Source organism: Anser brachyrhynchus (genome assembly GCF_964034855.1).
Source record: "Anser brachyrhynchus genome assembly, chromosome: 25".
Lineage (NCBI taxonomy): Eukaryota > Metazoa > Chordata > Aves > Anseriformes > Anatidae > Anser > Anser brachyrhynchus.
Window position 1 is genome coordinate 2052742 of NC_137718.1, and position 25411 is coordinate 2078152.

At 47.9% G+C, this 25411-nt stretch overlaps 1 protein-coding gene across 7 annotated transcripts in view; it reads right to left on the reverse strand.

Annotated features, from left to right (window-relative positions):
• Positions 1–1204: 1204 nt before the first annotated feature.
• The window catches only part of LOC308182633 (uncharacterized protein), a 172799-nt gene continuing 148592 nt past the window's right edge, over positions 1205–25411 (reverse strand). Inside the window, exons 1-7 of one of the 7 annotated variants that reach the window (XM_080567596.1) lie at positions 22433–22541; positions 20992–21107; positions 11392–11536; positions 11004–11053; positions 4236–4291; positions 3633–3813; positions 1205–1331 (exon numbers count right to left, since the gene is read on the reverse strand). In XM_080567596.1, the coding sequence (XP_080423722.1) occupies positions 1222–1331; positions 3633–3813; positions 4236–4291; positions 11004–11053; positions 11392–11536; positions 20992–21107; positions 22433–22479 (705 nt within the window). In that variant the 5' untranslated portion in view covers positions 22480–22541 and the 3' untranslated portion in view covers positions 1205–1221. The other 6 variants (XR_013941947.1, XR_013941948.1, XR_013941949.1 and 3 more) reach the window with 6 other exon arrangements.

The window sequence follows — 25411 nt, forward strand, 5'->3', positions numbered from 1 at the left end:
AGTAAAGTCACTACAGACTAGGAATAAGCTGAAGCCACTTGGAGTTGCTACGAAGCTGGACTCTTCAAACAAGGGGCTGCAAATCCAGGGCAGTCGTGTTGGGATGGGACTGACACAGATATTTGTGGTGCAGAAGTCTCCACTTGAGCCAGTTGTCTGCGATCTCTGTTTTCACTTTGTTATTTTCACATGATTTGCCAGTTCAGGACGCAGGAGGAACACAGCGCGCCTGCAGGCCTCGTAGCCAACCGGCCCTTGGACTGGGAGCACTGGGAGCAGGTGGGACCACAGGGAGTTGCCCAGCTGGCTTTGCTGCCCTCTCTGTAGATATTATGAAATAGTTTGTGTGGCTTCAGTTGGCTTCTACTTGGAGTCCCCTCAAACGGATAGCTTCCCATATGAACTGCTGTGTGCCAGCAGTGCTGGGAGGGAAGATAACAGGTTGTCTTCAGTCTCAGGCTGTTGTCGGAATGAACAACGGGGCCACTGCAGGGTTTCCTTCACCTGCTGAAATACTGGGAGCTGCAGGAGCTCCTCAAAATGAACTGTGGTGAGGGTGTGAAAAAGCTGTGTGAGAACAGAGGCTGCAGTTCTGGCTGGGAAAACAACACCAGGTCCATTCCAGGACCCTTCCTGCTTTCCCTTCCTGCCTTCTCCTAGTCACACTGTGGCATTTTTTCCTGCACAGAGGCAGGCAGGTGAACGGAGCATCTGTTTTCCCTCAGCACAGCCCTCTGCACGCGGTGTTCAGCGCACCCCGGGGCATGGAGGCTGGAGGCTGCTGCTGTATCTGCGTGGGGCTGGGGCTCCATTCGCTGCCTGAGTCCCTGCAGCCCGGCCCAGCATTGCTATAGAAACAAGGAGAAGGGAAGAGATGTGCAGGAATCTCAGCAGCTGACCAAAAATAGCTCCTACCTACCCGGCGTGCTGGAGCCGTTCACAGCCTGACCTTTCTGCTGGAGCCCCCTGCGTTTTGTGGAGGAGACACGATTTGCTTTCGTGTGGCCCCGTTATGACTCGCCCCTGCAGCCAGCCGCTGTGCTGCCAGCTGGATCCCAGGGCTGGCTGCTTAGGGGGTGGTGAGGGGGGAAAAAGGGACAGAGCCCAAGAGCCAGCTGCCCTCTGCAGCCCTCCCCAGCACCAGGCTGGGAGCAATGCGACGTCCTCCCAACGGGTCTGGGTATTTCTGTGTGTCTTCACACGTGGGGCCTGTAATGCCGCTCACCCGCTCGCCCTTCTCAGGGCTCCGGGGAAAGTCTGCGGCTCCTGGGCCTCGGCCGGATTCAGGCCTCCCAGGTTGGAGCTCTCCAGGGATTGCAGCCCTCGTGTCACTGGCAAAAAAAAATACCTTGGTATTCATTTCTGAGGCAGGCGTCTGACAACTGTGGGATCTGAGAGAGCCGTGTGCTGTTTTCTATTCCTAGGACAGCTTGAGTCATGGGACCTGAGAGACAGAGCCGCATCCTGCATCCCACCGGGGCTTTCCTCCTGTCTAAATCAGCATGACAGGCTGAGGCTCTCTAAGAAAAGAAAGGCAGATCTTTGTCAGTGCCTCTCAGCCGTTCTCCAGCTGCTGCCTTCCATGACGGAGGGACCGGCTCCCTGGCGGTCAGCCCTTCTCCTCCCATCCTCCCACCATGGGGCAAAGCCCCCCAAAACATCACTCCTCTGCCCCCAGGCTGCTCCTGAACCTCCCACAGTAGCTCCTCCAGCTTTACATGCCTCACGAAACTGAGACCTGAGAAATTGCCTATAGACAGCCACTGGATTTAAGACTGATACCCCATAAGGCTGTTTTTTCTTTCTTTTCCTCAGGCTTTCAGAATCAGATGGATTTATTTATCCATCAGCACCCATGCCTGCCTCCGGAGGGATTTCTTTAGGCACTGTCAGCTCTCTTTGCCCTTGGCAGGTGGGCAGCATGGCTACAGAAACCTCGCTGCTCCAAGGAGGCAGGTTGGATGCTTCGTTGAGGGGAGATGACCTTTGTTTTGACATATATTTTGCCTCTTAAAATATTCCTTTTTTGTTGTTGTCATTTTTCTCCAGTGATAGGCAAATCTCTCTTCGGGCTTTGGGCTTGTTTTCATTCTCACTGTAAGAGCTGGGAAAATTATGCAATTTTTTTCCAAAAAGAAGTTACTTTATAAGCAGCGGAGGCAAAAAACACTTTCCTTGTCTTGCCCAGCTACGAGTTCAATAATCTGTGAGCAGGCAGTGCCCGGGGAGCCACAGCAAATGCCCACGGCCATCACAGTGCTCATCGGCAGCTGGCAGCGGGGACAGGCCAGTGCTGTGCCGGGCTTTTTTCTGTGGGAACAGAGCTCTGACGTTGGTTATCTCCTGAAAATCCTTGCTGCCAAGCCCTGCCCTGCGTATTGTGAGTGCCACCTTCTTCCTAAGCCAAATACTCTCTGGACATGTTAGAACAAGTTGATGAGAGCTAATGAGGCCGGGCTGATTTATTGAAACCAGCTCGCTTGGTTTTTCTCGCCGTAGCGCAGCTCTAAGCGAGGGATAAAGGCACTGACATCACCGGTGTGAGTCTGATGTAACGCCAGGGAAAGGAGGGGCAAGCACACGCTGTTCAATCAGCTGCTCTGGCTGCAGATTTGCTTGGCATCTCCTATTTGTGTCACTTGTCTCAAAATAGGAACTGCCAGCACTTTGCTAAATGCAGTGGAAATTCCTTTTCTTCCAGTGCTGGGGCTCGAAAATCTCCTGGAGCCTCCTCCTCTGCTACGCTGCTTCTGGAGCATCCCACAGACGCGCCTGGGGAAGGTGCACCAGGCAGCTCTGCCCATCTCTGCAGCACCAGCATGCTACGGGGACCATTTATTTCTTTTTTTCCCCCCACGGTGGAGGCTTCCCAGGCTGCTGCCCCGAGCCCTGGACCTCCTCACGCTGCTGCTGCTTCGCCTGCGGTCTGCAAGCACTTGCAGAGGGCCAGGGGCTGAATCCACCACTTCGCAGTCTCTGGCCCAGGCTCCCAGCCAGATCTTTAAGGAAGTAAAAGCGGGGGTCTGCAGCTACAGCTATTTGAAGTGCCTCCAAGTTGGCTGCCTGGCGGGTTGTGTAACTTCTATGGCATCTGCAGCAGCCATCCTCCTGGGAATCCCGCGCCTTGAAGTCCCTGACAGAGCCACTCTGACACACGTTCTGCGTAGGTGTTTTCTTTCACCACTTAATCAGCAAATGGTTGATCTCTTGTTCATGCCCCAGACAAAGCGGGATACAGTCGGACCTAGGCAGGGTCACTGCGGTGACTCGGCCCGGCAGGAACAGAAATGCATTAGAAATTTTCTGCTGCTTGCTGTTGAAGCCACCTTTACACGGTGCATGCTTGGTATGTCGAACAACAGGAATCCAACTCTGTTTGGGGTTTCAGGGGCTGTAGTAAGACATTAAATCAGCTCTTAAAGTGGAAAAAAGGGACAGAGAAGGAGAGTCTTCCTGTAATGAAGACTCCAGTGGAATACTTCATCCTGAAACCTGCTCAGTGCCAGTCCGCGGCAGCAATCACAAAATTTCAACAGGAAAACAAATGATTTCTACTAGCTTCATCATTAAATAGTGGCACTAAAAGCTGGCTTTACAAATTAGTTGAGTAAAGAGCCTCACAAAGCACTTACTCTGGGAGCTCCCTGCGGTGGCAGGCTGCTGTCCCCAGTACCCCATCCATAAGAGGGATGGAGCAGTCCCACGGCCCTGGGAAAGCTCTGCTTGTCTGCCTTCTTCCTCTTCCTCATGTATTTTCTTCCTCCAAAAGCTGCTGTTACCTCTCACTCCAACAGCATTGTCCCTGAGACCGAACTGCGCCGTCAGTAAAATTGTTTTAATAAACGATACATTGTGCGCAACCTCATTCTTGTGCGTTCCACATAATGGGGATTGGAACTTAATAAAAACCAAGTTTTCAATGCCTCATGCATTCTTTCTTCGTAGGAATTAGGCTCTTATTTAAAGGGGGTTTTATTTGCTGATTACAAATAGTGCATTCATGCATCGAAGGAAGTTATTCCTTGATTCTCAGCGGGCAGCAATCAACATGGGCTTCTGACTCCAGAGGGCTGTGCTGATTTCCCCCACGGAAGAGATGACCCTTTCTTCCCAGGCAGCTCTGCCTTTCCCTGAACAGCTTCCAAATGATGACTCTACCCACAGATAAAGAAGTTGATACGTGTCATGTCTAACTCCACAGAAAAGGAGGATTTGTGACTCACAAAGGTACTTACACTTCCTTGGTTTGATGCCTGGCTCGGAAAGGCTCCTCCTGTCTGAACCGATGCCTCTGTAGGAAAAACGCAAACACATGGAGCTCCTGCTGGGGCCTGGGAGTGAGAAGGAGGTGTCCTGCTGTCCAGGTACGGTCTGGGTAAGCTGAACAGGAACACCCAGAGCCCCTCGAGATCACTGTACCTGTCTGAGAAACCCTTGCAGGCTTCTCTCCTCCCCTCTTCCCAATGACACCATGTTTATAGCCAGCTCGAATCCCAACCAAGCCCTATTTACATGGAGGGAGCTAGGGCACCTCCATTTAAGATTTTGGAAAATTTCACGTAATTCGAGGGCTGTGGAAGTACCTCAGGAGAGGGAGCAAAGTTCACCAGGAGGACATCCAGGACGCTCACTGCCCCTCAACCTGGGTGGCTGCAGAGCAGCACAGCTGGGGGCAGAACTGCCAGGGAAAGAGCCTGTGCAGCCCTTCAAACACTGATTTCCAGGAGCTACAGGTGGGAAACACAAAGTCAAGAGATGATGCTAGGCAGGCTTCCTTTACTTATTTTGTAAATAAGTAAAATCCTCCCCCAGTCCGCTAATATTAGCTCTGGTGTGGAGGCTATTACCTGCACTCTTGTTTTAAACTTTCTTTTTTTTTTTTCAGTGTAGCACCTACCATTATGTGGCTGTTCACGCTTCGCTGGGATCATTACTATTTGTGCTTCTGTTTGTTGTTTTATACTTCATTTCCCCCCCCCTTCTTGATTTTTAAATGCCCTTTGGTGCGTTCAGCTAGTGTTCATTTATTCCTACGAGTGAAAACCCTGTGTTTAACGCCACGCAGGATTCCTTCCACTTCACGGCCTGGTAATGAGCTCTCTCCAAATTACTCTGCCTTGAGAGTATTCTTGGTAAGGAAATATGCAACATCTGAATTCACCAAGTATTTTTAAAGTTTGATGCGTTTAAATCTTGGCCTCTGCAGATTGAACCTTCGGTTAAGCTCCTATTTTTATTCAGTCCTATAATCACACATACTTGAGGGTGATTTATCATTTCCCAGTAAATATGGAGCAAAACATGCTCCCTTCACACCTTTAGGATCTAGGGTGTGATCAGGGTGCCTGCGAGGGACCAGCCGGTGCTGCAGCTCTCACCAGCGGTGCTGCCCCGCGGAGATGGCCCGCGCCGAGCTCAGCCACGCCAGGAACCAGAGCTGCCAAGTGCGATTTCTGGCTGGGGCAACCAGGCAACTTTCAGACATATGTGAAATTTAATTTGAAAATTAGCATTATTGGTCCCAGCATAAACAGGAGGAGAGAGAACAGGCTTTGCATTTTCTGCTTTATGGGCTTGGAGGTAACGGGAAAATCTTCCAACATATGATTGTTTACCAGAGCCGCAGTCGCAACATCCAACATACTCCAGATTTTTTAAAGCGTTTGTAATAACAATGGTCCAGATCTGTATCTTAGAGAAGCCAAAGAGCGTCTTTCGCTTGGATTCTACTGAGCCATATCCTTAGCAGGCATAAAATGGCCCAGCTCCAAAAAAATTAGCAGAGCTGCAAACATTGACACCAACTAAGGATCTGGCCATATGTGGATTTGGATGAACACTTTGATTTTATATTTTCCAGGCATAGTGCAAAACATTGGCTAATTGGCAACATTTGTATTTAAAAGGCAGTTAAAATAGTAACTGTATTTATACATCCGTGTATAGAAAAATAGATGCAGAGTGGGAGGAGAGAACTCAATGGATGCAATCTTCTGGAATGAAGAAGCTGAAATTCAGTTTTAGGGCAGCAACAGGCTCCCTTTGCAGCCTCCTGTCATTTATTTCCAGCCCATTGCTTTGCAGACCTTAGATTCTTCTCGGGACTGCTTTTGAATTTAGAACAAGTAACGCAGCGATACTAACAGAAAGGCCAAGTGGCTTTTCAGACGTGTATTTTTTTATTAACCTGCAGGTCCCCAGCTTTCAGCTAGTTGGTAAGTTGGGACAATTATAAAACTGTTTTGCTGCTCCCTTTTGCACAGAGAATCCAGATGAAGATGAAGTGGAAGCCGTGCAGTGTCAGGAAGGGTGAAATCTCTCTGAAATTTCACGCACACACATACACGCACACAGACAAACTGCAGAGCAGCAGGAGAAAAGCAAACGCATCTTGGTCCTGCCTCCGAGGGGAACTGGAATATTGGGAAACCCTACCCCAGGCAGCTGAGCTGGTGGTTTCTTGCCCATTTCCTATTTTTGTTCCTCGATTTATCACTGATGTAGCACAGGAATGAAGTGCCTGGCCCCGAGGTGAAGCCGCAGCAGGACGCTCGCCCGGCCTCCCTGCGAGGGGTGCTGCAGAAGCAGGCAGAGGTGGCAAATATTGACTTTAGGTTTGTTTGTGTGAGCCTGATATGAATCCCCACACAAACCCAGCTATTTATCAAGTGAAAAACTATCCCATTATGAGTCCCTGCTCCAGAACCAATATTTGATTTTAATATTATGTGTACAGGCACTTGTAAAATAAACAGCCCTGTTTGCACTGGTATCCAGGCTCTCGCAGACAGCGAGTCAGATACATTGTTCTGCTCGCCTCTCCCCTTCCAGAGCAAGACCATGCAAAACTCTGGGAAAGAGGATAGAAATTGAAACAAAAAGTACAGATCTGGATTTCAGGGCTGGGAAAGACGTGAAGCTGTTGCCATGGCCTGTGCCGGAGACAACAGTAGATTTAATGAGTTAAATCTTTCCTCAGCTGCCACCTCCACGTGAAGAGCGCTTGTGGCAATAAGCTCTCCACTTTGGGGAATGCAGCACCAAGAAGTAAGCAAATCAAAGACAAAAATGATGGCTTAAAGGTGACAATTTCTGTGAACCTTTTCACACCAGCCTTACCACCGCTCCACAGAGCTAGTTCAGCACCAGTTGCCTGCTTCCTACTGAAAAAGCCCTCCCGTGCAGTGCTTGGAAGAGGGCAGCTCTGTGACGCTGTGAGCATTTGCCTCCGTAGATGACCATCCTATGGGATAATTTGGCTCTTAGGGTCATCTTCTGAGTTCTTTCACAGCTTCATGAATCTGAAATTACCCCTTCGAGCTGATGGATTTGCTCTTGGGTAGATCAGGAGCCCAAGGAGAACCTAGGCTGTAAATTTGATTTCTTCCACAGATTGAACTTGCAGTTTATCAGTTGCATCTGCGGGCTACAAGGCTCTCCGCAGTCTGGACAGATGGTTTGAAAGATATAAAGGGTATGAGAGGAATAATCCAGCCATATCCTGCTGGACTTAGCATCTCCTCTGTGCCATTCTCATTTCATGCCCTGGGTCCCTCAGGGGAACTCATCAAACCCTGTTTGCTTTGACCAGACAAATGTTTCTTTCCAGTAGTTTGAACTGCAGTATTAAGAGGCCTGTTTAATTAAGGTTTCTGCCACTTAAATCAAGCAGAACACCATGCAGAGCACTGAGTAATAGGACCCTGATCTCCACAGCAGCTTTTTTTTCCCACCATACAGAAAAATAAATGGCATTCATGCAACTCACCAATCTGCTGTGTGTGCTTTCCAGCAGAGGTCCCTGATGCAAATTGCGAGAGCCTGAGCTCTTGCCTCTTCTGTGCCAGGGACAGCAATAGGGGAGGGGGGGAGACACTGCCTCCCGCACGCTGGGATGAGGCACTTGGAAGTCCTCATGTACATGCCTGAAAGGCTGGAGCACTGTGTGGCAAGGTAAAGTCTTCCCCGCTCCCTAAAATTCCCATTCACCCTGCCAAGCTGAACGTGCTGTCTGTATTCCAGTCCCTGCTTCAATGCTCCTGCTGCAGGGATGGAAGCTCTGCTGGCTGCTACACCAGGTGGCCCTGAGGACGTGACCAAGGCCGCTCTGCTGGTGCTGCAATGGGGCTGTGTTTTGCAGCTGACTTCTTATTTAATTTCTTCTCTTTTGGCTTGAGAGGAATTCTCTTTTCTTGGCTTTCATCTTTCTGGAAAGCAGCAGGTGTTTTCAGTGTCTCTAATTCTTGAGGATAAATATATTTGTTGCTTCACCTGTAGCTACTCCTTAATAGCACTCCTGTTTACATTATGGCTGGGATATGCTCATCTCTGTCTGTCTTTATTTCCAGGTTTCATTCCACTCCCATATGCAAAGCAGAGCCAGTAAATCTCATTTCATCAGGGTGTATTCATAATGAATTCATATCCAAGCCTCTTCACAGACTTTTGGCTTTAATTTATTGCATTTACACCTCCAAATAAGCAACATCTTTTCTTCTTGCACAAGAATAATGTTTTCAGAAGATGTTAGAGCTAGATAGGATAACTGTAGGAGTTCCTAGGAGAACTATTTGGCGAACCAAAGCTGGGTTGTGGATTCCCAGCTGTAACCTATTCTACACCTTGCACATGAAGCCATTCTGTTTCTTCTGTGCCTATATTTCTTTAGAGTCATGGCATTGTAACTGAAATATTGTTTCTTCCCATGCCCTAGTAAGCAAGTCCCTTTTTTGCGAAGCATTTCCCAGGTCACCGGTATTCAGCTCATGGGCTCCGGCTGGTCCTGACTTTTCATTTTTTTTCCCATTGATTTATTTGCAAACTTCAGTATCTCTTTAGCCCGTCTCTGAACAATGTAAGTGGGTCGAGGAGAACTAAACTCTCCGAACACCAGCGTCCTAATTAATGTTCAAAATTAAAGTGCTAATTGTGAAATGGCGTGTGATTCAGCTGCCTCCATTCAAAAGCCTTTTATCAGTGTGCTCGAGGCATGCTTTTCCTTTGTTTTGAGGCTGCAGAGGGGGATTGCAGGGACCTTATAAAAACCTGGTAACTGCTCAGTTCGCCTGGGATGCTTTGACGGAGCCACGCTGGGGGCAGCAGCACGTGCTGTGACGCCGCCAACCTCACTGGGTCAAACCCTCCAAGGAGCGATGCTGCTTGGCTTTGAAACCCAAACACCAGGCAGGGAGCTGCTTGCTGCTCGACTGCAGGACTTGGGAACAGTGGGAGAAATGCAATCGCTTTCAAGTGTTAGAAACACAGAGACCGGGGAATTTATGAGTCTCACCTCTTTTGCTAAAGCAGGTCCATTAAGCGGACTGCCACTGGTCCTTTCTTCTTGCACCAGCTAGGCTTGAAGATTGTTTTTCCCAGTGACTCATCAACCGCTTTGTATCATTTAATGCTTTCAGAGATAAATAATCCATGACATCGTCTAACAAAGAAAGCAATTGTAAAAAAAAAAAAAATCAATTGTTCTTGGCACCTATTGTGAGCAGGAAACCTTTGGTGGTGGATATTGAGTTACATTCACTGTTTTAGACATTTTTTGGCTGATACTTGGTGCCAGAGGATTCCAGAGCATGAAATAATTTCTTGACGTGGTGTGTTAGTCAGGGATATCAGAGACTTCTGCATCAGCAGGACAATATATGGCACTTCGCTGTGAGTCATCAAGCCTGTTCCCAGCTTTGTGCTGTGACTTGTGTGACCTTGCGGAAATCACTCCTCCTTTCTCTGCCAGCCCAGCCCTCACGCAGCTATTTCACCCTTCTGGCTGTTTGTGGCAGGGCCTTCTCTTGCTCGCTGCCCATAAATCATCTAGCTCCGCAGGGCTAACCCTTGTTTGGCACTAGACCTCTTTTATGGGCTTCCAGGGAATACAAACAATAACATCAAGGTACTGAACATCAGCACAGACACAATAGCAACGAGATCTGCCTGAGAACAGAGATACCTCTTCAGCAAAGCCCTGGTTTGTGAGGTGTTAAATTAGATTAGGCTTTGGAGAATAATGAAGGAAATCCAAAGTATCAGGGGTCCTTTCCAGCACCTTACACTGCCCTCCCCCTGCACCGCTGTCTCTGCACAAAGGAGCTGGTCTTTGGACCATTCTGGTTCAAAATTCCCCCTCCTCTATAGCAAATTCCAGGAACTCAGAGAGACCTCAGTGTTCATAAATCAGAAATATCCCCAAAATACGTCCTTAAAGAACAGCCTCTCCCCCCCCAGCCCGTCGCTTGCTCCCTTGGACAAAGCAGCAGCCGCTTCCTGGGAGTTTTGGCACAAGCTCGCCTTGCCCTGGCACTGCAGGACTTTGCTTACATTCATTAGTGCTCCATTGCATTTGCATAAGCAATGTCTCAACAAGCATGGCCCTTTATCACTGTGATTCATGGAAATGACACAGTGGATGGTTGTGCTAACTTCGCCTTGAAATTAGGATGATTTATTCATTAGGAGGGTTTGTTATGAAGTCATTGCCATTGCTGTTGTCTCTGCACACAATTAGAAACAAGGGTGCTATGAGAGAGGTACAGGGTAGGATGAAAGTCTCCTGGGGGGCCTCCCTTGTCTGTGCTCTTCAAAGTGTGCAAGTAGAGGGCAGGAGAAGAGCAAAGCAGGGCTCGGATACACTGACAAAACTTCAGGGCACAGAGCAGATCATTATGAATTCTTGTGCTATCCGCTCTAATCGCATTAGTCGTGATGGATTCTGGTGGTGTCCGTGCTGTAATTTCCATTGCTGGTCGGCACTAGTCCACTTAACGTCCACTTTCTGTGGAGTGTTTCCAAGCAATTAGTATTCTCTTCTTTTATCCGAGGGGTCATGGGTTACAGTATGCTACTGAGGAGGACGGGCTGGAAGCAGAGGGAGGGGGGCCAGCACCTCCATCCACAGGGAAAGAGGATAAACCATGGCTCGGCTCACTACAGAGAGACTGGGTGCTGCCTTCCCACCTGCTGAGCCCTGCAGGGCGACCTGTAGGATCACACCTTACCTTTCTCAGATGAAATCCTAGCTCCATCTTCTAGTTTCTCTTCAGGATTGCTGTGGGAGAAAGATCTCACAGCAACACGGTGCAAGGGGCTTATTCCCACGTCTGTAGCCGAAATGCCCCCTTGCTTCTCTGAATTCACATTGTGCCTTCAGTAACACACTTGTTATGGATGATGTTTGCAAGCTGATCACTTATCCACTCCTATGAACCATGGGGTGATACAAACACTTCTATTTATACCCCAAAGACACTAGAAAAACATGCCCTGATCTGCACCTCCAGCTCCCAGAGGGGTGATCAGGCACCCTCAGCAATGCCTGAAAATGCCGAGCTGTTATCCAAGTCTCAAAATAATTAGCCAGCCCACATGTTGCAGGTGTTTCCTTACTTTTGGAGCTTGACCATGTTGCCACGTCTGCTCCCCAGATGCTGCAGGGTGCTGAGGAGCGGACAGGCTCCCTGGAGACAGCCATGGAGTGTCACGGGGAGGTGAAGAGAAGGATATTTGGTGCTGCTTCTCAGCAGAAACTGCCCTGGGAAAAGGTCAGGAATGTCAATTAAACAGAAAAGGAAAAGAGAGCAGGAGAATTATGCACACTTTCTCTGATCACTGCCTTCGTGTATCTCTCCTTGAGGCCCACAATTGGTGTGCCACGTGCACCCATCAGCATCCCAGAGCACGGCACAAGCGCTCCCATGCTGAGCAGGGCTCCCACCAGGCTCCCACCCCCATCCACGTAAGGACACAAAGCTCTGCTTTCAGGGATGGGGCTGGCAGAGGGAGGGATGGCAGGGGGCAGGCCAGCTTTCAGATCGCTCTTCTGCCCCCAGGAGCTTCCTATGAGCATCACCAAGTTGTCTGCGTGCTGCTGGCAGGGGTTCAAGCCAAGTCAGAAAGGAGGATGCTGCAGTTCTCCGTGTGGTCTCACGTAGCTGGGGCTGAAGGAGGACTGTCATATAATCATGTTTCAAGACACTTTATCTCAGACATCGGCTACTGCCTCCACAGGAGAGCCCCGTCCTGGCCTCTTCTGGACCCCTGGAAGAACTTTGTGCCACCAACTTCTGATAGCGCTTCCTGAACCGAAAGGAACAGCTTGCCCGGAATATTTTAAAACCTAGATGCCCATGGAGCATTTGAACCTAGATGTTCTTTGCATCCTCTTCTTCAGTAATAAATTGTGTTGCTCTTCCAAACGCTCAGTCCGTTCTGGGGACAAAGCGTGAGCGGGGCCATCCAAACGCAGCCTGACCTCCTCGTGCATCGGAACACATTTATTTTTCTCCCAAGGTATGGGTACGAGAAAGTGACTTACGCAAGAGGAAATCAATAGAGCTCATCAAAACTGGAGCACTGGGTTGGGGAATTCCAAATATTTTGAACTTAATTGTTCGGTGCTTGTTTTTTAAAATTTATGTTCTAGATTAACACTTCAAAATTTCCTCTGAATTACTCTGATAAATTCCCACAAATTAGGAAGACTTGGGACCACTGAAAAGTTTTTGCTTGAAAGGTGTTTCAATAGCAGCATAATGTCAATATGAGATACGTGATGTCTGTATCATGCAGCACAGCTTCCACCCTTATGGAAATAACAGCAGAACACTGACCTGCTCACCTCGACTTTTCCCAAGTGGAAGCTCCATTTCCATTTTTCCCATGAAATATTCTGGGTTTGATAATGGAGTGGCACTTTGTAACAGAAAACATCGAGCAGTTCTTGAGAACAAAGGCCCGTGTGACCCCCTCCTTCCTCAGCAGCATTCCCCGGGGGTACTTTTACACCCACGACCACCTCTGCAACCCCCGGTGCCGCGCTGGCAGCCTGCAGCAGCCTCCAACACCGATCCCAGGCGGATCACCGGGCAGGGATCTCGGCAGTGCCACCGAGCAGATCCATAAAAAGCTCTCTGGCAATCCAACGGATGAGAGTAAAACATTTCTTTCAGAGCAGAGCTTTACAGGATGCTTAAAAATATTTTGTGCTCGACTCAGTGTGCTAATTGGCAGGGCTTCATCTGCTGGCCCGGCTCTGGCAGCAGCTCCAGGGCAGAGCAGCGAGCGGCTCTCCCCACGCTTGCAAAAACCCCGAGTGCAAACCATTTCCATGCTCTCTCCTCTCTCTTTGGCAGGACAGTTTGCTTCTTTTTCGCTCACGTGAATCCCTCTGGCGCTGCCGGGAGAGGCACACTGCCTCCTCGAGCCACGGAGCTTTCTCACAGACGGGGCCAGGGAGCTCAGCCTGCCCAAAAGCAGCTCCGGGAAGCTCAGCTCAGCTCCCGCTGGGCTGCGGCTGCTCCAGCAAGTGCTGGCCTCATGCTCCAGGTTTGCAGTGAAGACAGACTGCATGTACCAAGTACATCGCAGGAGATCCATCACGTGGCCACGTGGTGGAGTTTCCTTGGGAACCCATCTTCCACCTGTGGGGAAACCCTCACAGCTCTTCCTGTATTAATTACTATTTTTTCCCTGACCTCTCTGGCAAAGCGCAGTGTATTTCCTGAGAAGCTCACAGAGCCAGTGCACGGAGCTGATTCTCATACCCGTACTCTCAGCCTTGTCCATTTACAGCCCCCAGGACAGCTCATCCAGCCACATCTCCCTGCAAAGAGCCCCTCACCCACCAAACCATTCTGCAACTCCCTTTGCAAACTGCAGTGCAATTACATTTTTCCCCCCTGGTGAACTCTGCTCCTGTTTAATGCCACTACGTGTTGTAACAGAAATAAGCAATGTTTCTAGGCATCTGTCAGATGATGTTGCCAGCAGGTACCGCAAATATTTTAGACATAAAGCAGCAACACAAGGAACAAGGTTACCTAAAATTGCCATTAAACCATATGGAAGCAAACAGTCAAAATTGCCTTGCAATCCACAGAGCAAAATAATCAATGTCACTTGAATGCGACTGAAGTGTAGGAGGCCCTTTGTCATATTTGGTTTGTGTACAGGATTATATCGGAAATTGATCCTGTTTCTTTAAGCAAATAGGCTTTGTTTGTTTAAATTACATGGATGATTTTTTTTTTTTTGGTATATCCTTCCCCTAATTTGAGAGATGAAAGTACAGATATGAAAGACTGGCTTTTCTCAAAGGTACTACAAAATTCCTCCAGTAATCCCCATTAGCGGGGAAAAACCAGGACCAAGAGCTCAGGCATTCTGACCACAGAATTCAGGAGTTAGGGATGGTTATTTAAATATTTCCATACCTAGAAATGCAAAGAACCCATAGGTGTGTTTCTCACAGGCAACTCTAGGAGTTAAAGATCTAACTGTCCTTAAAAACATTTTTATCACCAGGGCAATCAGGCACCATGCAACAAAATTTTTCTGGCAGAGGATGAGCCAGGCAGGCGGCTTGATGCTGAGACCTTAAGAAGAAGCCTACTATAGCCATGAGACTCCACTGTCCTCTGTGGTTCCCCTCCAAAACTCACTGATGGCCTGGAGAGAAATACCAGGCTCTGAGCCCAAAACTGAGTGAAGTTACCATGTGACTGGATTGGCTGGTTTGTGTGAAGCGATGCAGGCGTGGGAAATCGATTTTTTTTTTCCACCTCCTCTTCTCTATTCTTTCCCAAGAGAAAAAAATATTGAATTTGTGCCCCTCCAGGCACTTCGTAACATACATGTAAGCCACCAATGTGGTGATCTGAAGGCAGAGGAAGATGTGCTCCCTTTTCTATTTTTCTTGGGATGTTGTGCCAAGGCATCCCATGAAGAACTGCACCTTGAGAAAATTTTATCCAGACAGGACTTCCCCTGATCTCTTTACTCTGCTCAAATGTAGGAGGCGGCTTAGGCTCAGAGCTGGGACAAGCAAAGCAGATCACACCCTAGGGGTGGAAAATCCCAGTGGGTTATTTTGCCACAGTGCCTCTGGAAGAAGGTTTTGTTCCCCCCTTTCCCTTCCCTTCTACACCCTACACAGACAGCACAGCAAGGTCGGTGCCTTGAGGCCACAAAGGGACACGGCCACCAGGGCTGTAGCCAGCAGCAGCTGCAGGACGCGCTCCTCTCATCACCGAGTCCTGGGGAGTTGAGAAAGTGACGCCGGGGGAAGCACCTTATTGTCTCTTCTTGGCAGCCCTCTAATCTATGGGTGCTGTCAGAAGAAATGAAATAAACCTGCTTACTACAGATTGGCCTGTCTCTCTTTACTGCGTCTCCCGGTGATGGATGAGTGCTACTCGTGATCTTTGAGAAGCAGCTGTAACTTTCAGAGGTCTAACTAAAGCCAGGAGCTGTAATTGCTGCGTTGCTTCATTGACAGGGCAACCAAGAAGCAATAATCATTACCCCCTGCAAAGGTTAACTCCTTTGTATCTCTGCAGAAGGATGAGAGAGAGTCAGGAACAGAGCCGTTCCTGGGTGTAATTTCAGCAGATAAGCCCTGCAGCAAGGCTGATGCCTTCAGGTTTCGGAAGAACAGACAGGTGCCCCCCTCCTGGGTGCCTCACCCCATGGGTGAGGCCTCTCCAAGGACACAGCCTGCTGCTGCCCCTCCGACTGGCTTCCTGGCGTCTCGCTGCCTCCTGCTGCTGGGCTGCTGAGGAGAGGGATGGAGTGGTTCTGGTCCTGCACATCAGAGCGGCTGCAAAGCGGGAAGAGATAGACCATGGAGGCGTGCCTGGAGGCCTGGCAGAAAGTTCCAAGAGGAGGAAAAAAGAGATGGAAGCTGGGGAAGAAAGCAAAGCAGGAAGCAGCAGATGGATCTTTGTCCTCCCCTTTGCCCATCCCTGCTAGGCACCACTGGTGCGTGCTGTACGTCAGAGCAAAGCAGAGGTTAGGCATGGCTACACAGGCAGGATGCAGAGCAGAGCTATTGCAGGGGGCAGGAGTTGTTGCTGAACTTTCTCGGCCCTCACTTGCTGCCTGGAAAGATGCTGTTCTCCCCTGTACATTGTTCTGTGCGAAATGCTGCTGATTCTGTAGCATGTCAGCGTGACTCGGTGCTGGAAGAAACCCCAGTGCAAACACACAGCCTTCTGCAAAGCCGGTTGTGTCTGACAGATGGGGGCTGTAAGGGGGTGTCTGCGTACGCGTGGGCTGTGTGTAGGGGAGAGGGAAACAGCTTTTGAAAAATGGTGACGTTAAGAGTAAAAACAGTTCAGCAGCAATTGATCCTGAGGAAAGCTTATTATGAAGAGCCACCAAACTGCAGGGATTCAAACTGCCCTGCACGCATGGAGCTGGAGGGTCAGGTCTGCGATTAGAGGCAGGCTGCATCATTCCTTTCTTACCAAGACGTGGGAGAGAAGTAGTAAGCTTGGTTAAAGGAACGAATTAGCAAAGTGGCACTGGGGATGAAGGAAGGTGGGTTATTCAGACCCTTGGGCAAGATGAGCTCTTATTTTTACTGCGCTCTGAGTTTGAAGGTTCTTAATGGGACTGTAACACAAAAGATTCAACTCTATGTGTATGCAGATAACATCTCCACACTGTCTTACTGATGGAAAAATACCTTGTTTCAAAGGTAATAACCATAAAGCCAAAATCCTCATTGTTGTGTGACCAAGAATGACTTCTTCACAGGTTCCTCAACACTACTCTTCAGGAAATAATGTATTCGGATGCCCAAACTAGAACAGGCAGGGGCTGAGACCAGACAACTAATGAAGAAACTATTTATTTTGTTTCAAAAAATCATTTGGATCAGGTCTCTGAATGGATGTGTACTGTTTCCATAGCAACACATAGCAAAACAGAGAGAAAGCAAAGCAAAAGTAATTGAAATTCTGGCTTTGGCATCAAAGAAAACATCAAGATAAAAGCTATACCAAAAAAATGGGGACAAGACAGGGATAATGGGGCAGAAAAACTGGAAAAATAAGAAAACGCCGACCTCTCCTTTTCTCTCTCGAACTTGTAGCCTTTTGGTTGGGAGAAACACCAGGACTAGGTGGGAATCAGACCTTAGACATTTTCCATATTTCCTACCACAACAAATAAATCAGGGCCTTTTGTTCTGCAGGCGTAAACCCTCCCTGGATGCCATCAAGAAGGAGCTGAAGGGAGCAGGAATATTTCCTAGCTTTCAGCTCAGTCTTTCAGTGCCTCAACACCGCAGCTGCTGTTTCCAACTTGCCTGACATATCTCAGAGCACATCCTGAAGCCCAGGGACACACAAAACTTATGTTCCCACATGGGTGAACGCACAAGGTGCAGAAGCCAGCTAGCTCCAAATAACCCCTCTCACCTGCGCCCTGCATCTTGTGCCATCACTTACTGCAGTGCAAGGCACAGCTTGTGACACCTTTGGCATTTCTATTGTTATTTTTATTAATGACTTGCCCTACATCAATGTCTGTCAGTCCTGACTGACATAAAAGCAATAAAGTTAGCCTAAGCTCTAGACTGATCTCATAACTTGACAGCAACACAACCTCATGACTGATCTAGAATAAGTAATGTTCAGATGCCAGAGCTGTGACCCAAACGCCTTCATTAGGAGCACAGTTGCTTGAGTTTCCCTCTCTTGTCAATGGAGAGAAAGACAAAAAACACCTCCAGAGAAAGTCTCTCTGCATTGATTTGCAAGTCTAGAGCAAACTCAGCTCAACGCCTAAGTTAAGGAAAAAACCCTCTTTCACAGAAATCGAAGAACTGTAGCAGGCAGAGTCACTAGAACTTCTTTAAAAACACATCTCTTGGTTATGGTGCATGAAGTGAAGCTTTTTTTCCTTTCTGTTTAGGGCACATGTGTTCGATTGCCTCAATTTTCTTTGGAAAGGATTTAATTGCTTGTTTCTTTTCAAAATTCAACAAAGCATTTGGAGAAACAAAACTTCCAAACCTAATCTTCAGTTAAACAGACACCCTGCCTTGCTTCTACTGCATAGAAGAAATTATTCTATTCAAAGACATTTGTGCATTCAACTTGGCTAAAACCAAATCAAATTACCAGTACAAAATGTGCGATATTTAATTTGGTTGCACCATCTTGAAACTGCGCGATGAGTCATGGAGTGATCTTGAGCTCCTGTAATTACATCTTAACATTACTGAACCAAAAACCAGAGAACAGAAGCAAGACCTTGTTTACCTCTAAGACCACCTCCATTGAGGTACAGGGTCTGATATCAGCATGAACAGTACCCTTGGTAATAATTTCTATGCCATCTTTCAGGTCTGCTTCTGGGGAACTTGTTTTTTTCTAGGCAATTCTGTGCAGCCACTGGCCGAGTTCAATCGCAGCAGGCTGAGGGTGTTTGTTTCTGAGCAGGGGCATGGCACAAGCCAGACAACTACTTCTCCACAGCTTCAAAACTCTTGAGAGAACGAGGCCAGGCCATCACTTGCAGAGAGAAGCTACATCACCAACTCCACCTAGGCTAGAAAGAAACACTGATCCCTGGTTTTGCCTTGGAAACTGAGAAAATCCAAAGTTCTCTCTCTCCAAGAAAATACAGGCCGATGGCAGGAGAGGTGACTGTAGTGCCAGAGCAATCGGTGATGTGATGGCTGCCCAGTGAGGCTGGAAGACGGAGTCCTGGGTAAGATGGGGTGCTTCATCCTTTTTGTGTGCAGCTGCAAGTGCCTCCCAGAGATTCTCAGCGAAAAAAATCCAATGCAAAGTTTTTCCTTGATCCTTTTGTGCATTAAAGGGGCAAGGAAAGATGCCTGCAATCCCTAGAGCATTTCTAGAGCAGAGAGCCTCATAGTGTTTTATACAGCAAATGCAAAAGAAAAAGAAATCAATAAAGCAAAAACCCTTGTCCAGTGACACAGGACAATATATAAAGCATTCTGGCCTTGGACTTTCAGCTCCGGGAAACTGAAGACTTCTCAACTGCCGTGGATACAAGAGAACTGGTTCTGTTTCACCCGTGTTAAAGGAGCATTAGGCTCTTTGGCCTCAAATTTCTAATCCAGACCCCCACTCACATAGATCAGGGTAGCTCCATTGGTTGTTGACTACACAGAGCTGATTTACACCCTTGAGCACGTGGTCCTTGTTTTGCTATGACCAGAAGCTGCTTTGCCTGCTGTTTCCCTGCTGACAGCCAGTGACACCCAAGCGATCCTGATGTAGCTGGCGAGGCGGCTGCCAGCTCCGCCAGCCCTTCCCGCAACACGTTCCCCTCCTGGTCAGACCCTCAAGGCTAACTTGCATCAGTAGGAGTACTACATAGGCTATAATTTAAAATCTATTAACTCCGAACATCAGTACACCACATAAACTTAACTGGCCCTTGCAAGGCTGCAGTTAGTTCCTGTCCCTAGTTATTCCTATAAATCACCCCAGATAGGCTAGGGCCCGATCAATGGGAAAAAATTATACCATAACATTAGATTTCATCATACACGACTTGAACTATTACTTTTCTGTCTTGTGGTATGAAGAATCATGAAAATTAATAGTCTCTCTGTGCCCAAACGAAGTGTTTATGGGGCAGAGCATTACCTATCCTGTATTTCTTGCTTAAAACCATCCATTAATTTCTTTGCACTTACACCCGGTCAATCGTTATTTTAAGAATTGCTATTGTACCAAAAACACTGAAACCTAATGGGATTTTTTTTTTGTTTTACAGTTTCCTGCTCCAGAAACCCTTCACATCAAAGCCAAAGTGTTATGCCACACAAAGCTTCTCAGGACTCAGCTCTGGCCATTGCTGAGAAAACAGGCTGCTCTCCTGGCAGCACAGACCGAGCACCTCCGGGCTGCTCTCAGGGACACCCAGATCAAAGTCTCAACAGATTTCTCCGTAGAGACACAGGAAATCTGCCACCACCCGTTGTCTCCAAGGACAGCATCTTTCTGGGATGCTTGTTAATCCTGGCCTGGAGAAACCTTGCAAATTGAAAGACATAGCACCTCTAAGGCTATTGCACTTCAAAACACTAAAAAGCAAGGAAAATTAGTAATAGCCAGAAGATGACAGACTTCTCCCTTGTGCATGTGTGTCTTCAATTGCCATTCTTTTGGTCTGCAGCCTGCCCAAACTTTCCAAGGGCAATAAACCAGAAAGATCTAGCCAGATGATCTAGCTGCTCCATGCTGCAGAGCTGTCAGTTTAACGTGACAATGCGGGCCATCCAGAGAATATGGGGTCCTGGGCTCGTAAATGTGACTGAGCTCAAGTGGATCTTACTAAACATCTAATTCCCTCAGCTGTGGTGATAAAACAAGTTAAGGACTCAAGCTGTGATTTTATATTGCAAATATTTGTGTGTCGTAAAATGCCTTTGACAAAGTGTGCCAAGTAACTGGGTATTGGAAGCCTTGTAAAAGCAGCCAGATGTCGTGTGTTTTGTTCTGGGGTCTCCCTGCTCTAGCACTGCTTGGCATACTTAAAGTTAACCAACCTGTGCAATTGCCTGGGTAAAGCATTTTATGCAGCTGCAACGAGCAGGCACTATTTCACCTCCAAGGATTTATTTTTTTTTAATATGTTGTTTAAAAGCCAAATCCACGTGAGCGTGGCCAGGCTGTGGGGAGAGAAGAGGAGGAAGGGCTGTGGACAGAAGGCAGCAAGCTGCCTGCATGTGGACACAGCCCTGCCGTGCGCCCCAGGACCACCTCCCAGCAGGTGCTGAGCTCCCGAATGTCCCTGAGCACCAGCAAAGCCAAGGGGTGGATGCGGCCCCTTGATCCTCACTGCAGGCTTCACAGCTGCCCCTGCTAGGGATGAAAGGGACCTCTCCTACCACCTGCTGCTCCAGCAGTAATGAACCAGGAGGCAGGGATGTCTGCGTGAGAGCACTGGGGCACTTCTGTGAGGCAGATTGCTCCCGGTAGGACGGGAGCTGGTGTGATTCCCTCGGTGTCTCATTAGACGCAAGTGTCATCTTCTGTATATCTGCAGCCTTGAAAGTTATTGATGCATGTGCATTAAGGAAGATGAATGCTCAGCTGGTTAAAACTACGCTCCTAGATCACAGTCCAGTCTTACTGTGGGCTTGGGTACAAGTCAAACATCCCTGAAGAAGCAAACTCCTTGACCTTGGCATTCTTGTAAACAAGACCACGCACTTACCTGCTGTAGGTAGCAAAATCTCTGCCTTCATCTCCCTGGTTCCCAGCTGCCAAATGTTTCTTTGCAGCTTGGAAGTTCTGGAGATTAATTTGTTCACATAAATGGCATCATCTGTGCTGGGAGATGGAGAGGAAAATGTCTTTATTAGTAGAGGGTAGACAGCAAGTTATGGGCAGAAAAAACTGTTCTAATGAAGTTACCTCCAGGCTGGGAGGTAGCAGGTAAGGCAGACTGATTTTTTTCCATTTCCTTAAAATGGCAGAAATTGGAAATTTCACATTTTAATGCATTCCATAAAAGGAATGAAAACTTTTTTTTTTAAAATGCAGTGTGAAAGTCTAGACTCAATTTTTTCCAACGATTTTTGTATTGAAAAAGTCAATTTCATTTTTAAACACCCCCCCCCAGCTGCTGTGAAAACATCACAACAGGATGTTTTGACATTAAGGCACTTTACTTCAATTATGTACATGTGAAATATAAACGTTGTCAGAATTGACACATTCCTAAAACACATCAATGTCACAGACAGAAGCTTTTGTTCCTGTACATAGTAAGAAAAAAAATACGTATATATACACACACCCCAGCCCCTTCACTCAGCTCCTGTCTGAAAGATCATCCAAGGCCACAGCATCAGGTGCTGTGCCACCCAAACCGCTGCAGGAGGGAGCCCCCAGCCTGCTCGGCAGCATGAATGCACGCAGCAGCCCTGCCTGAAGCACCTCTACCAGCTGTCTTCAGCAACAGGCCTCCAACGCAGGCGTCTTTGCCAGGGAGGTTGCGACAACCAGTTCGAGAGAGGCCAGAGAAGGCAAATTCCTGAACATCTCCGAACAGCACGTGCGACTGCTGGTGAGCTGGAGCAGCCCCGCGCCATTAAGCAGCCCCCTGCTGCTGTTCAGACCCGATCAATCTGCTGCTAATGACAACCCCAAAGCACAACAGTGAAAAATCAATTGAGGGATACGTGACAAAATGGAAAATGCTGCAGTGCACTCAGCATATTGCCTCTGGGAGAGGACTGCCCCAGCTCTGGGATCCGGGTCCCGGGGAGCAGAGAGAAACGTGTCTCTGCTCCTGTTTCCATCCTGCAGGATCTCACCTGGATGTCCGACTCCTAACCTAGCATGGGTGCACAGACACCGCCAGGACAAGGGGCACAGCTGGGACAGCACCATGCACCTTGCCCAGCCCAAGCCCTGCAGTGCTGCTACTCTGCATGAGCAGCTGCTCTGCCAGCGCCCTTCTCTCGCTGCACGCTTGCTCTGGCCAGTGGTGCTACTGGCAAGTTCCTCAGATAAGGAGCAATGCAGAGCCTGCCTTGCTAGAGCTAAATGCCTGATTTTTATTTCTCTTCTTTCAGATAGCTGCCCAGAGCGGCTCGATGCCTTCACCCTACCCGTGTGGACGGTATGTATGGGTGCACAAGGAACATTACCTGTTTCGCATCATGCAAGATGATCCTTTCAGCTGTTCATAAAACATTCGATTTCCAAACAGAAGAAAATGGAAAAGGAACGATAACTCTATAAATATCAATGACAGCATTTCCTGAGATGGCTTGCAGAACAGGAATCGCATATGAGGAATATTAGTGTGAGCTCAGCACCTTTGAATGTAGCTGCTTAATTTGTGGATTGGGGCAGGCTCAATCTGGAACATGAGCAGCGTGAGCTCATGTCTGCTTGCTAAACAGCGTGTGAATGTCCTTGGTATATTTAGAAACTCAGCGTAGTTTGAGAACTTTGACCTGAAATAGCTCCTCATCCGATGCTGACTCCCAATACATTTTTATTGTGGCTTCTCATTATTACTGCAAAAATGCAACAGAGGAGCCAAGCGCACATTGGTGACCAAAGCTGGACCAAGGCATGGGCCATGCCCTGCAGCCCTCCTGCACAGAGCTCCCCACGTGTCTTCTGGGGAGCTCAGTGCTGTAAATCCTGCACTGCAAAGGGGCAGAGCTGACATTGGGACTTTGGGCTAAACCCTGATGAGACTTTCTACTTCATCTCCTTGCTTTCCCCCACCCACTCTTTCCTACTCCTTATGTCACATTTGTTTTACATTTACTTGTTACAGAAATTTCAGGTTTTGCAAATGTAATAACAATTTTCCCTCTAGAATACTGAGTTTCTCTTGGCAAACGTCTCTGATCCTAGATTCAAAAATGTATTTTCTTGACCTCCGAATGGGGAAAAGGGAGCAGCTGTAAAGCAGATGAAATGTGTCCTACATGATCCAGGCTTTTCTTCCAAATCCTGAAAGCTAGGAAAAAAAAGCTCTTCTCTTTAGCTTATCTTTTTTTTTTTTTTTTAAATAGAAAGAGTTGAAATCTAGTATAATCAGGAGGGACTCCAGGAATCAGGACTCTCCCAGGCCTGTCATACCTAACACTTGATGTCACCTGTCACTGATCCCTTCAGACTTCCCAACGCTTGCTGTCACTCTAACAGAGCAGAAACCTACAGCAGGGGTCTTTCAGCCACCTTCTTGCCGTGAGTTTTGGCCATACCCTGGCTGCCTTGGGGGCTGGCAAGGAGGATGCAAAACCCCCAATTATTTCAACAGGAGCTGAAAGCAACAGAGGTAGGGACTGTACCATACAGAGAGAAAAACAGGATTATTGCCACACAGGTAATTCATTCTCATTTGAACTGCAGCTCCAGCTGCAACTGAGAAATCCTGCTCAAACACCACATGAGGACTGCACTGGACACCTCTCATTCAAGCAATGCTAACGCTCACATGCAGAGGCACAAGGGCCCTGCCCAAGTGGGAAACGCAGCAACCATGTACAACCAAGCAGGGCCACCATCCAAATGGTTATAACCTCACCTAAAACACAAGGATAGAAGCCAGTGAACTGAAACACCTCCATAACTTATACAAGACCTGTTAGCCTAAACTGCCAGCTACTTTCTAAAATGATGGGCTAGTTTAAAGTTACTGCTTCTCAACCATGGCTTTCAAGCATTATTAACTTGTTTTCCTTGTGCCCTTATAAATTAAAGCAACTGAAGAGAAACTCCTGAGAACGTTTTGTAATAGGCAATTGACTCCCAAGGACAGACAGGAGCTCTCAGGTTAGAGCAGGAGCATTACTTCCTCCTCGAGTGTAAATCCCCGAGAAACCGTGGGCCCAACAGCCTGAAAGATGAGGGCAAGGTGGGATTCAAGCATCAGGATGAACAAAGGGAGTAACTTGCTGCATCCTGGACTGGATTCACTAGGAAGCTTCTTTGTGGCTGATAAAACTCAGCCCTCGAGCAGAATTACAGTGACAGGAGGCTGATGAGTCACTCTTTAAAATACTAAGCTGTGTAAATTCACTAAACATCCTGGGGTTTCATGACCCATAATAGTACTGTCATTCTTTGACAGCCTAACATACAGCAAGGATATTATATCCTAAGTTTGCTTCATTATACTGTATAATATAAAGAAGAACAAAAGACTTCAGTAGACAATATAAATATTTGGGAATGCTTTAGAGTGCTGCACATATTTTTAGTGTCTCGCTCATTTTTTTTTCCTGCAACTGAATAGACTCGGATTCCTACCCCTGCAGTCCTGCTCAGGTTGCCAGCTAGAGAGAAGCACCATTGCTGCACGGGTCAGAGACGGTGCCTGGTGAACGCTCACCCTCTGCCTCTGCTCCACCTGGTACAAGTGGCTTGCATGGGCACCGAATCACAGGAGGGGCCTCTGGGGATCATCTGGTCCAAGCCCTGCTCAGGCAAAGGCAGCTAGAGCAGGTTGGCCAGAACCCTGCCCAGGCAGTTTCCAATTAACCCCAAGGATGGGTAATGCACAATTTATTTATTTTACTGTTCAGTCAGAATTCCCTGCATTTCTGTTCATACCAATTGCCTCTCATCCTGAAACCAAGAAGAACCTGAGCCCATCTTTGCACCCTGCATGAGATTTCCTCTCTGCCCTCCCTCAGACTCCTTGAAAATGCACCCACTGTGCCCTGATGCTGGGGCATCCCGTGCTGGCCAGTCCTGGCACTGGTCTGTGCACACAATAGGAATCACAACAATAATTACCCACCAGTCCACTGCTGTGGACTTTTGTGGGGCTACATGGCAGCTGAAAGCCTGAACATGCTGCACTTTGCTTAATGCCTGTACTTGTTCACCTCACAGCAAAGCTAAATACACGCAAGTGCACGCTACCTTTATGGTATTAACCCAGCCCAAGTGTTGAGTGCTGTATTTACTGTGACACTGGTATTCAACAGGAGGATAAAAAAATGCAACCATGATTTACACTCTCATTACCCCTTTGATGCAACAGCCATGAAGTTGTTGAGACATATGAGCACATGCATACGGATACAGGTGGATGGAAGCCAGAGTTCCCCATTCCAAGGCAATTCTGAAATGTTAAAATACTCGTTCCATCTGGAAAT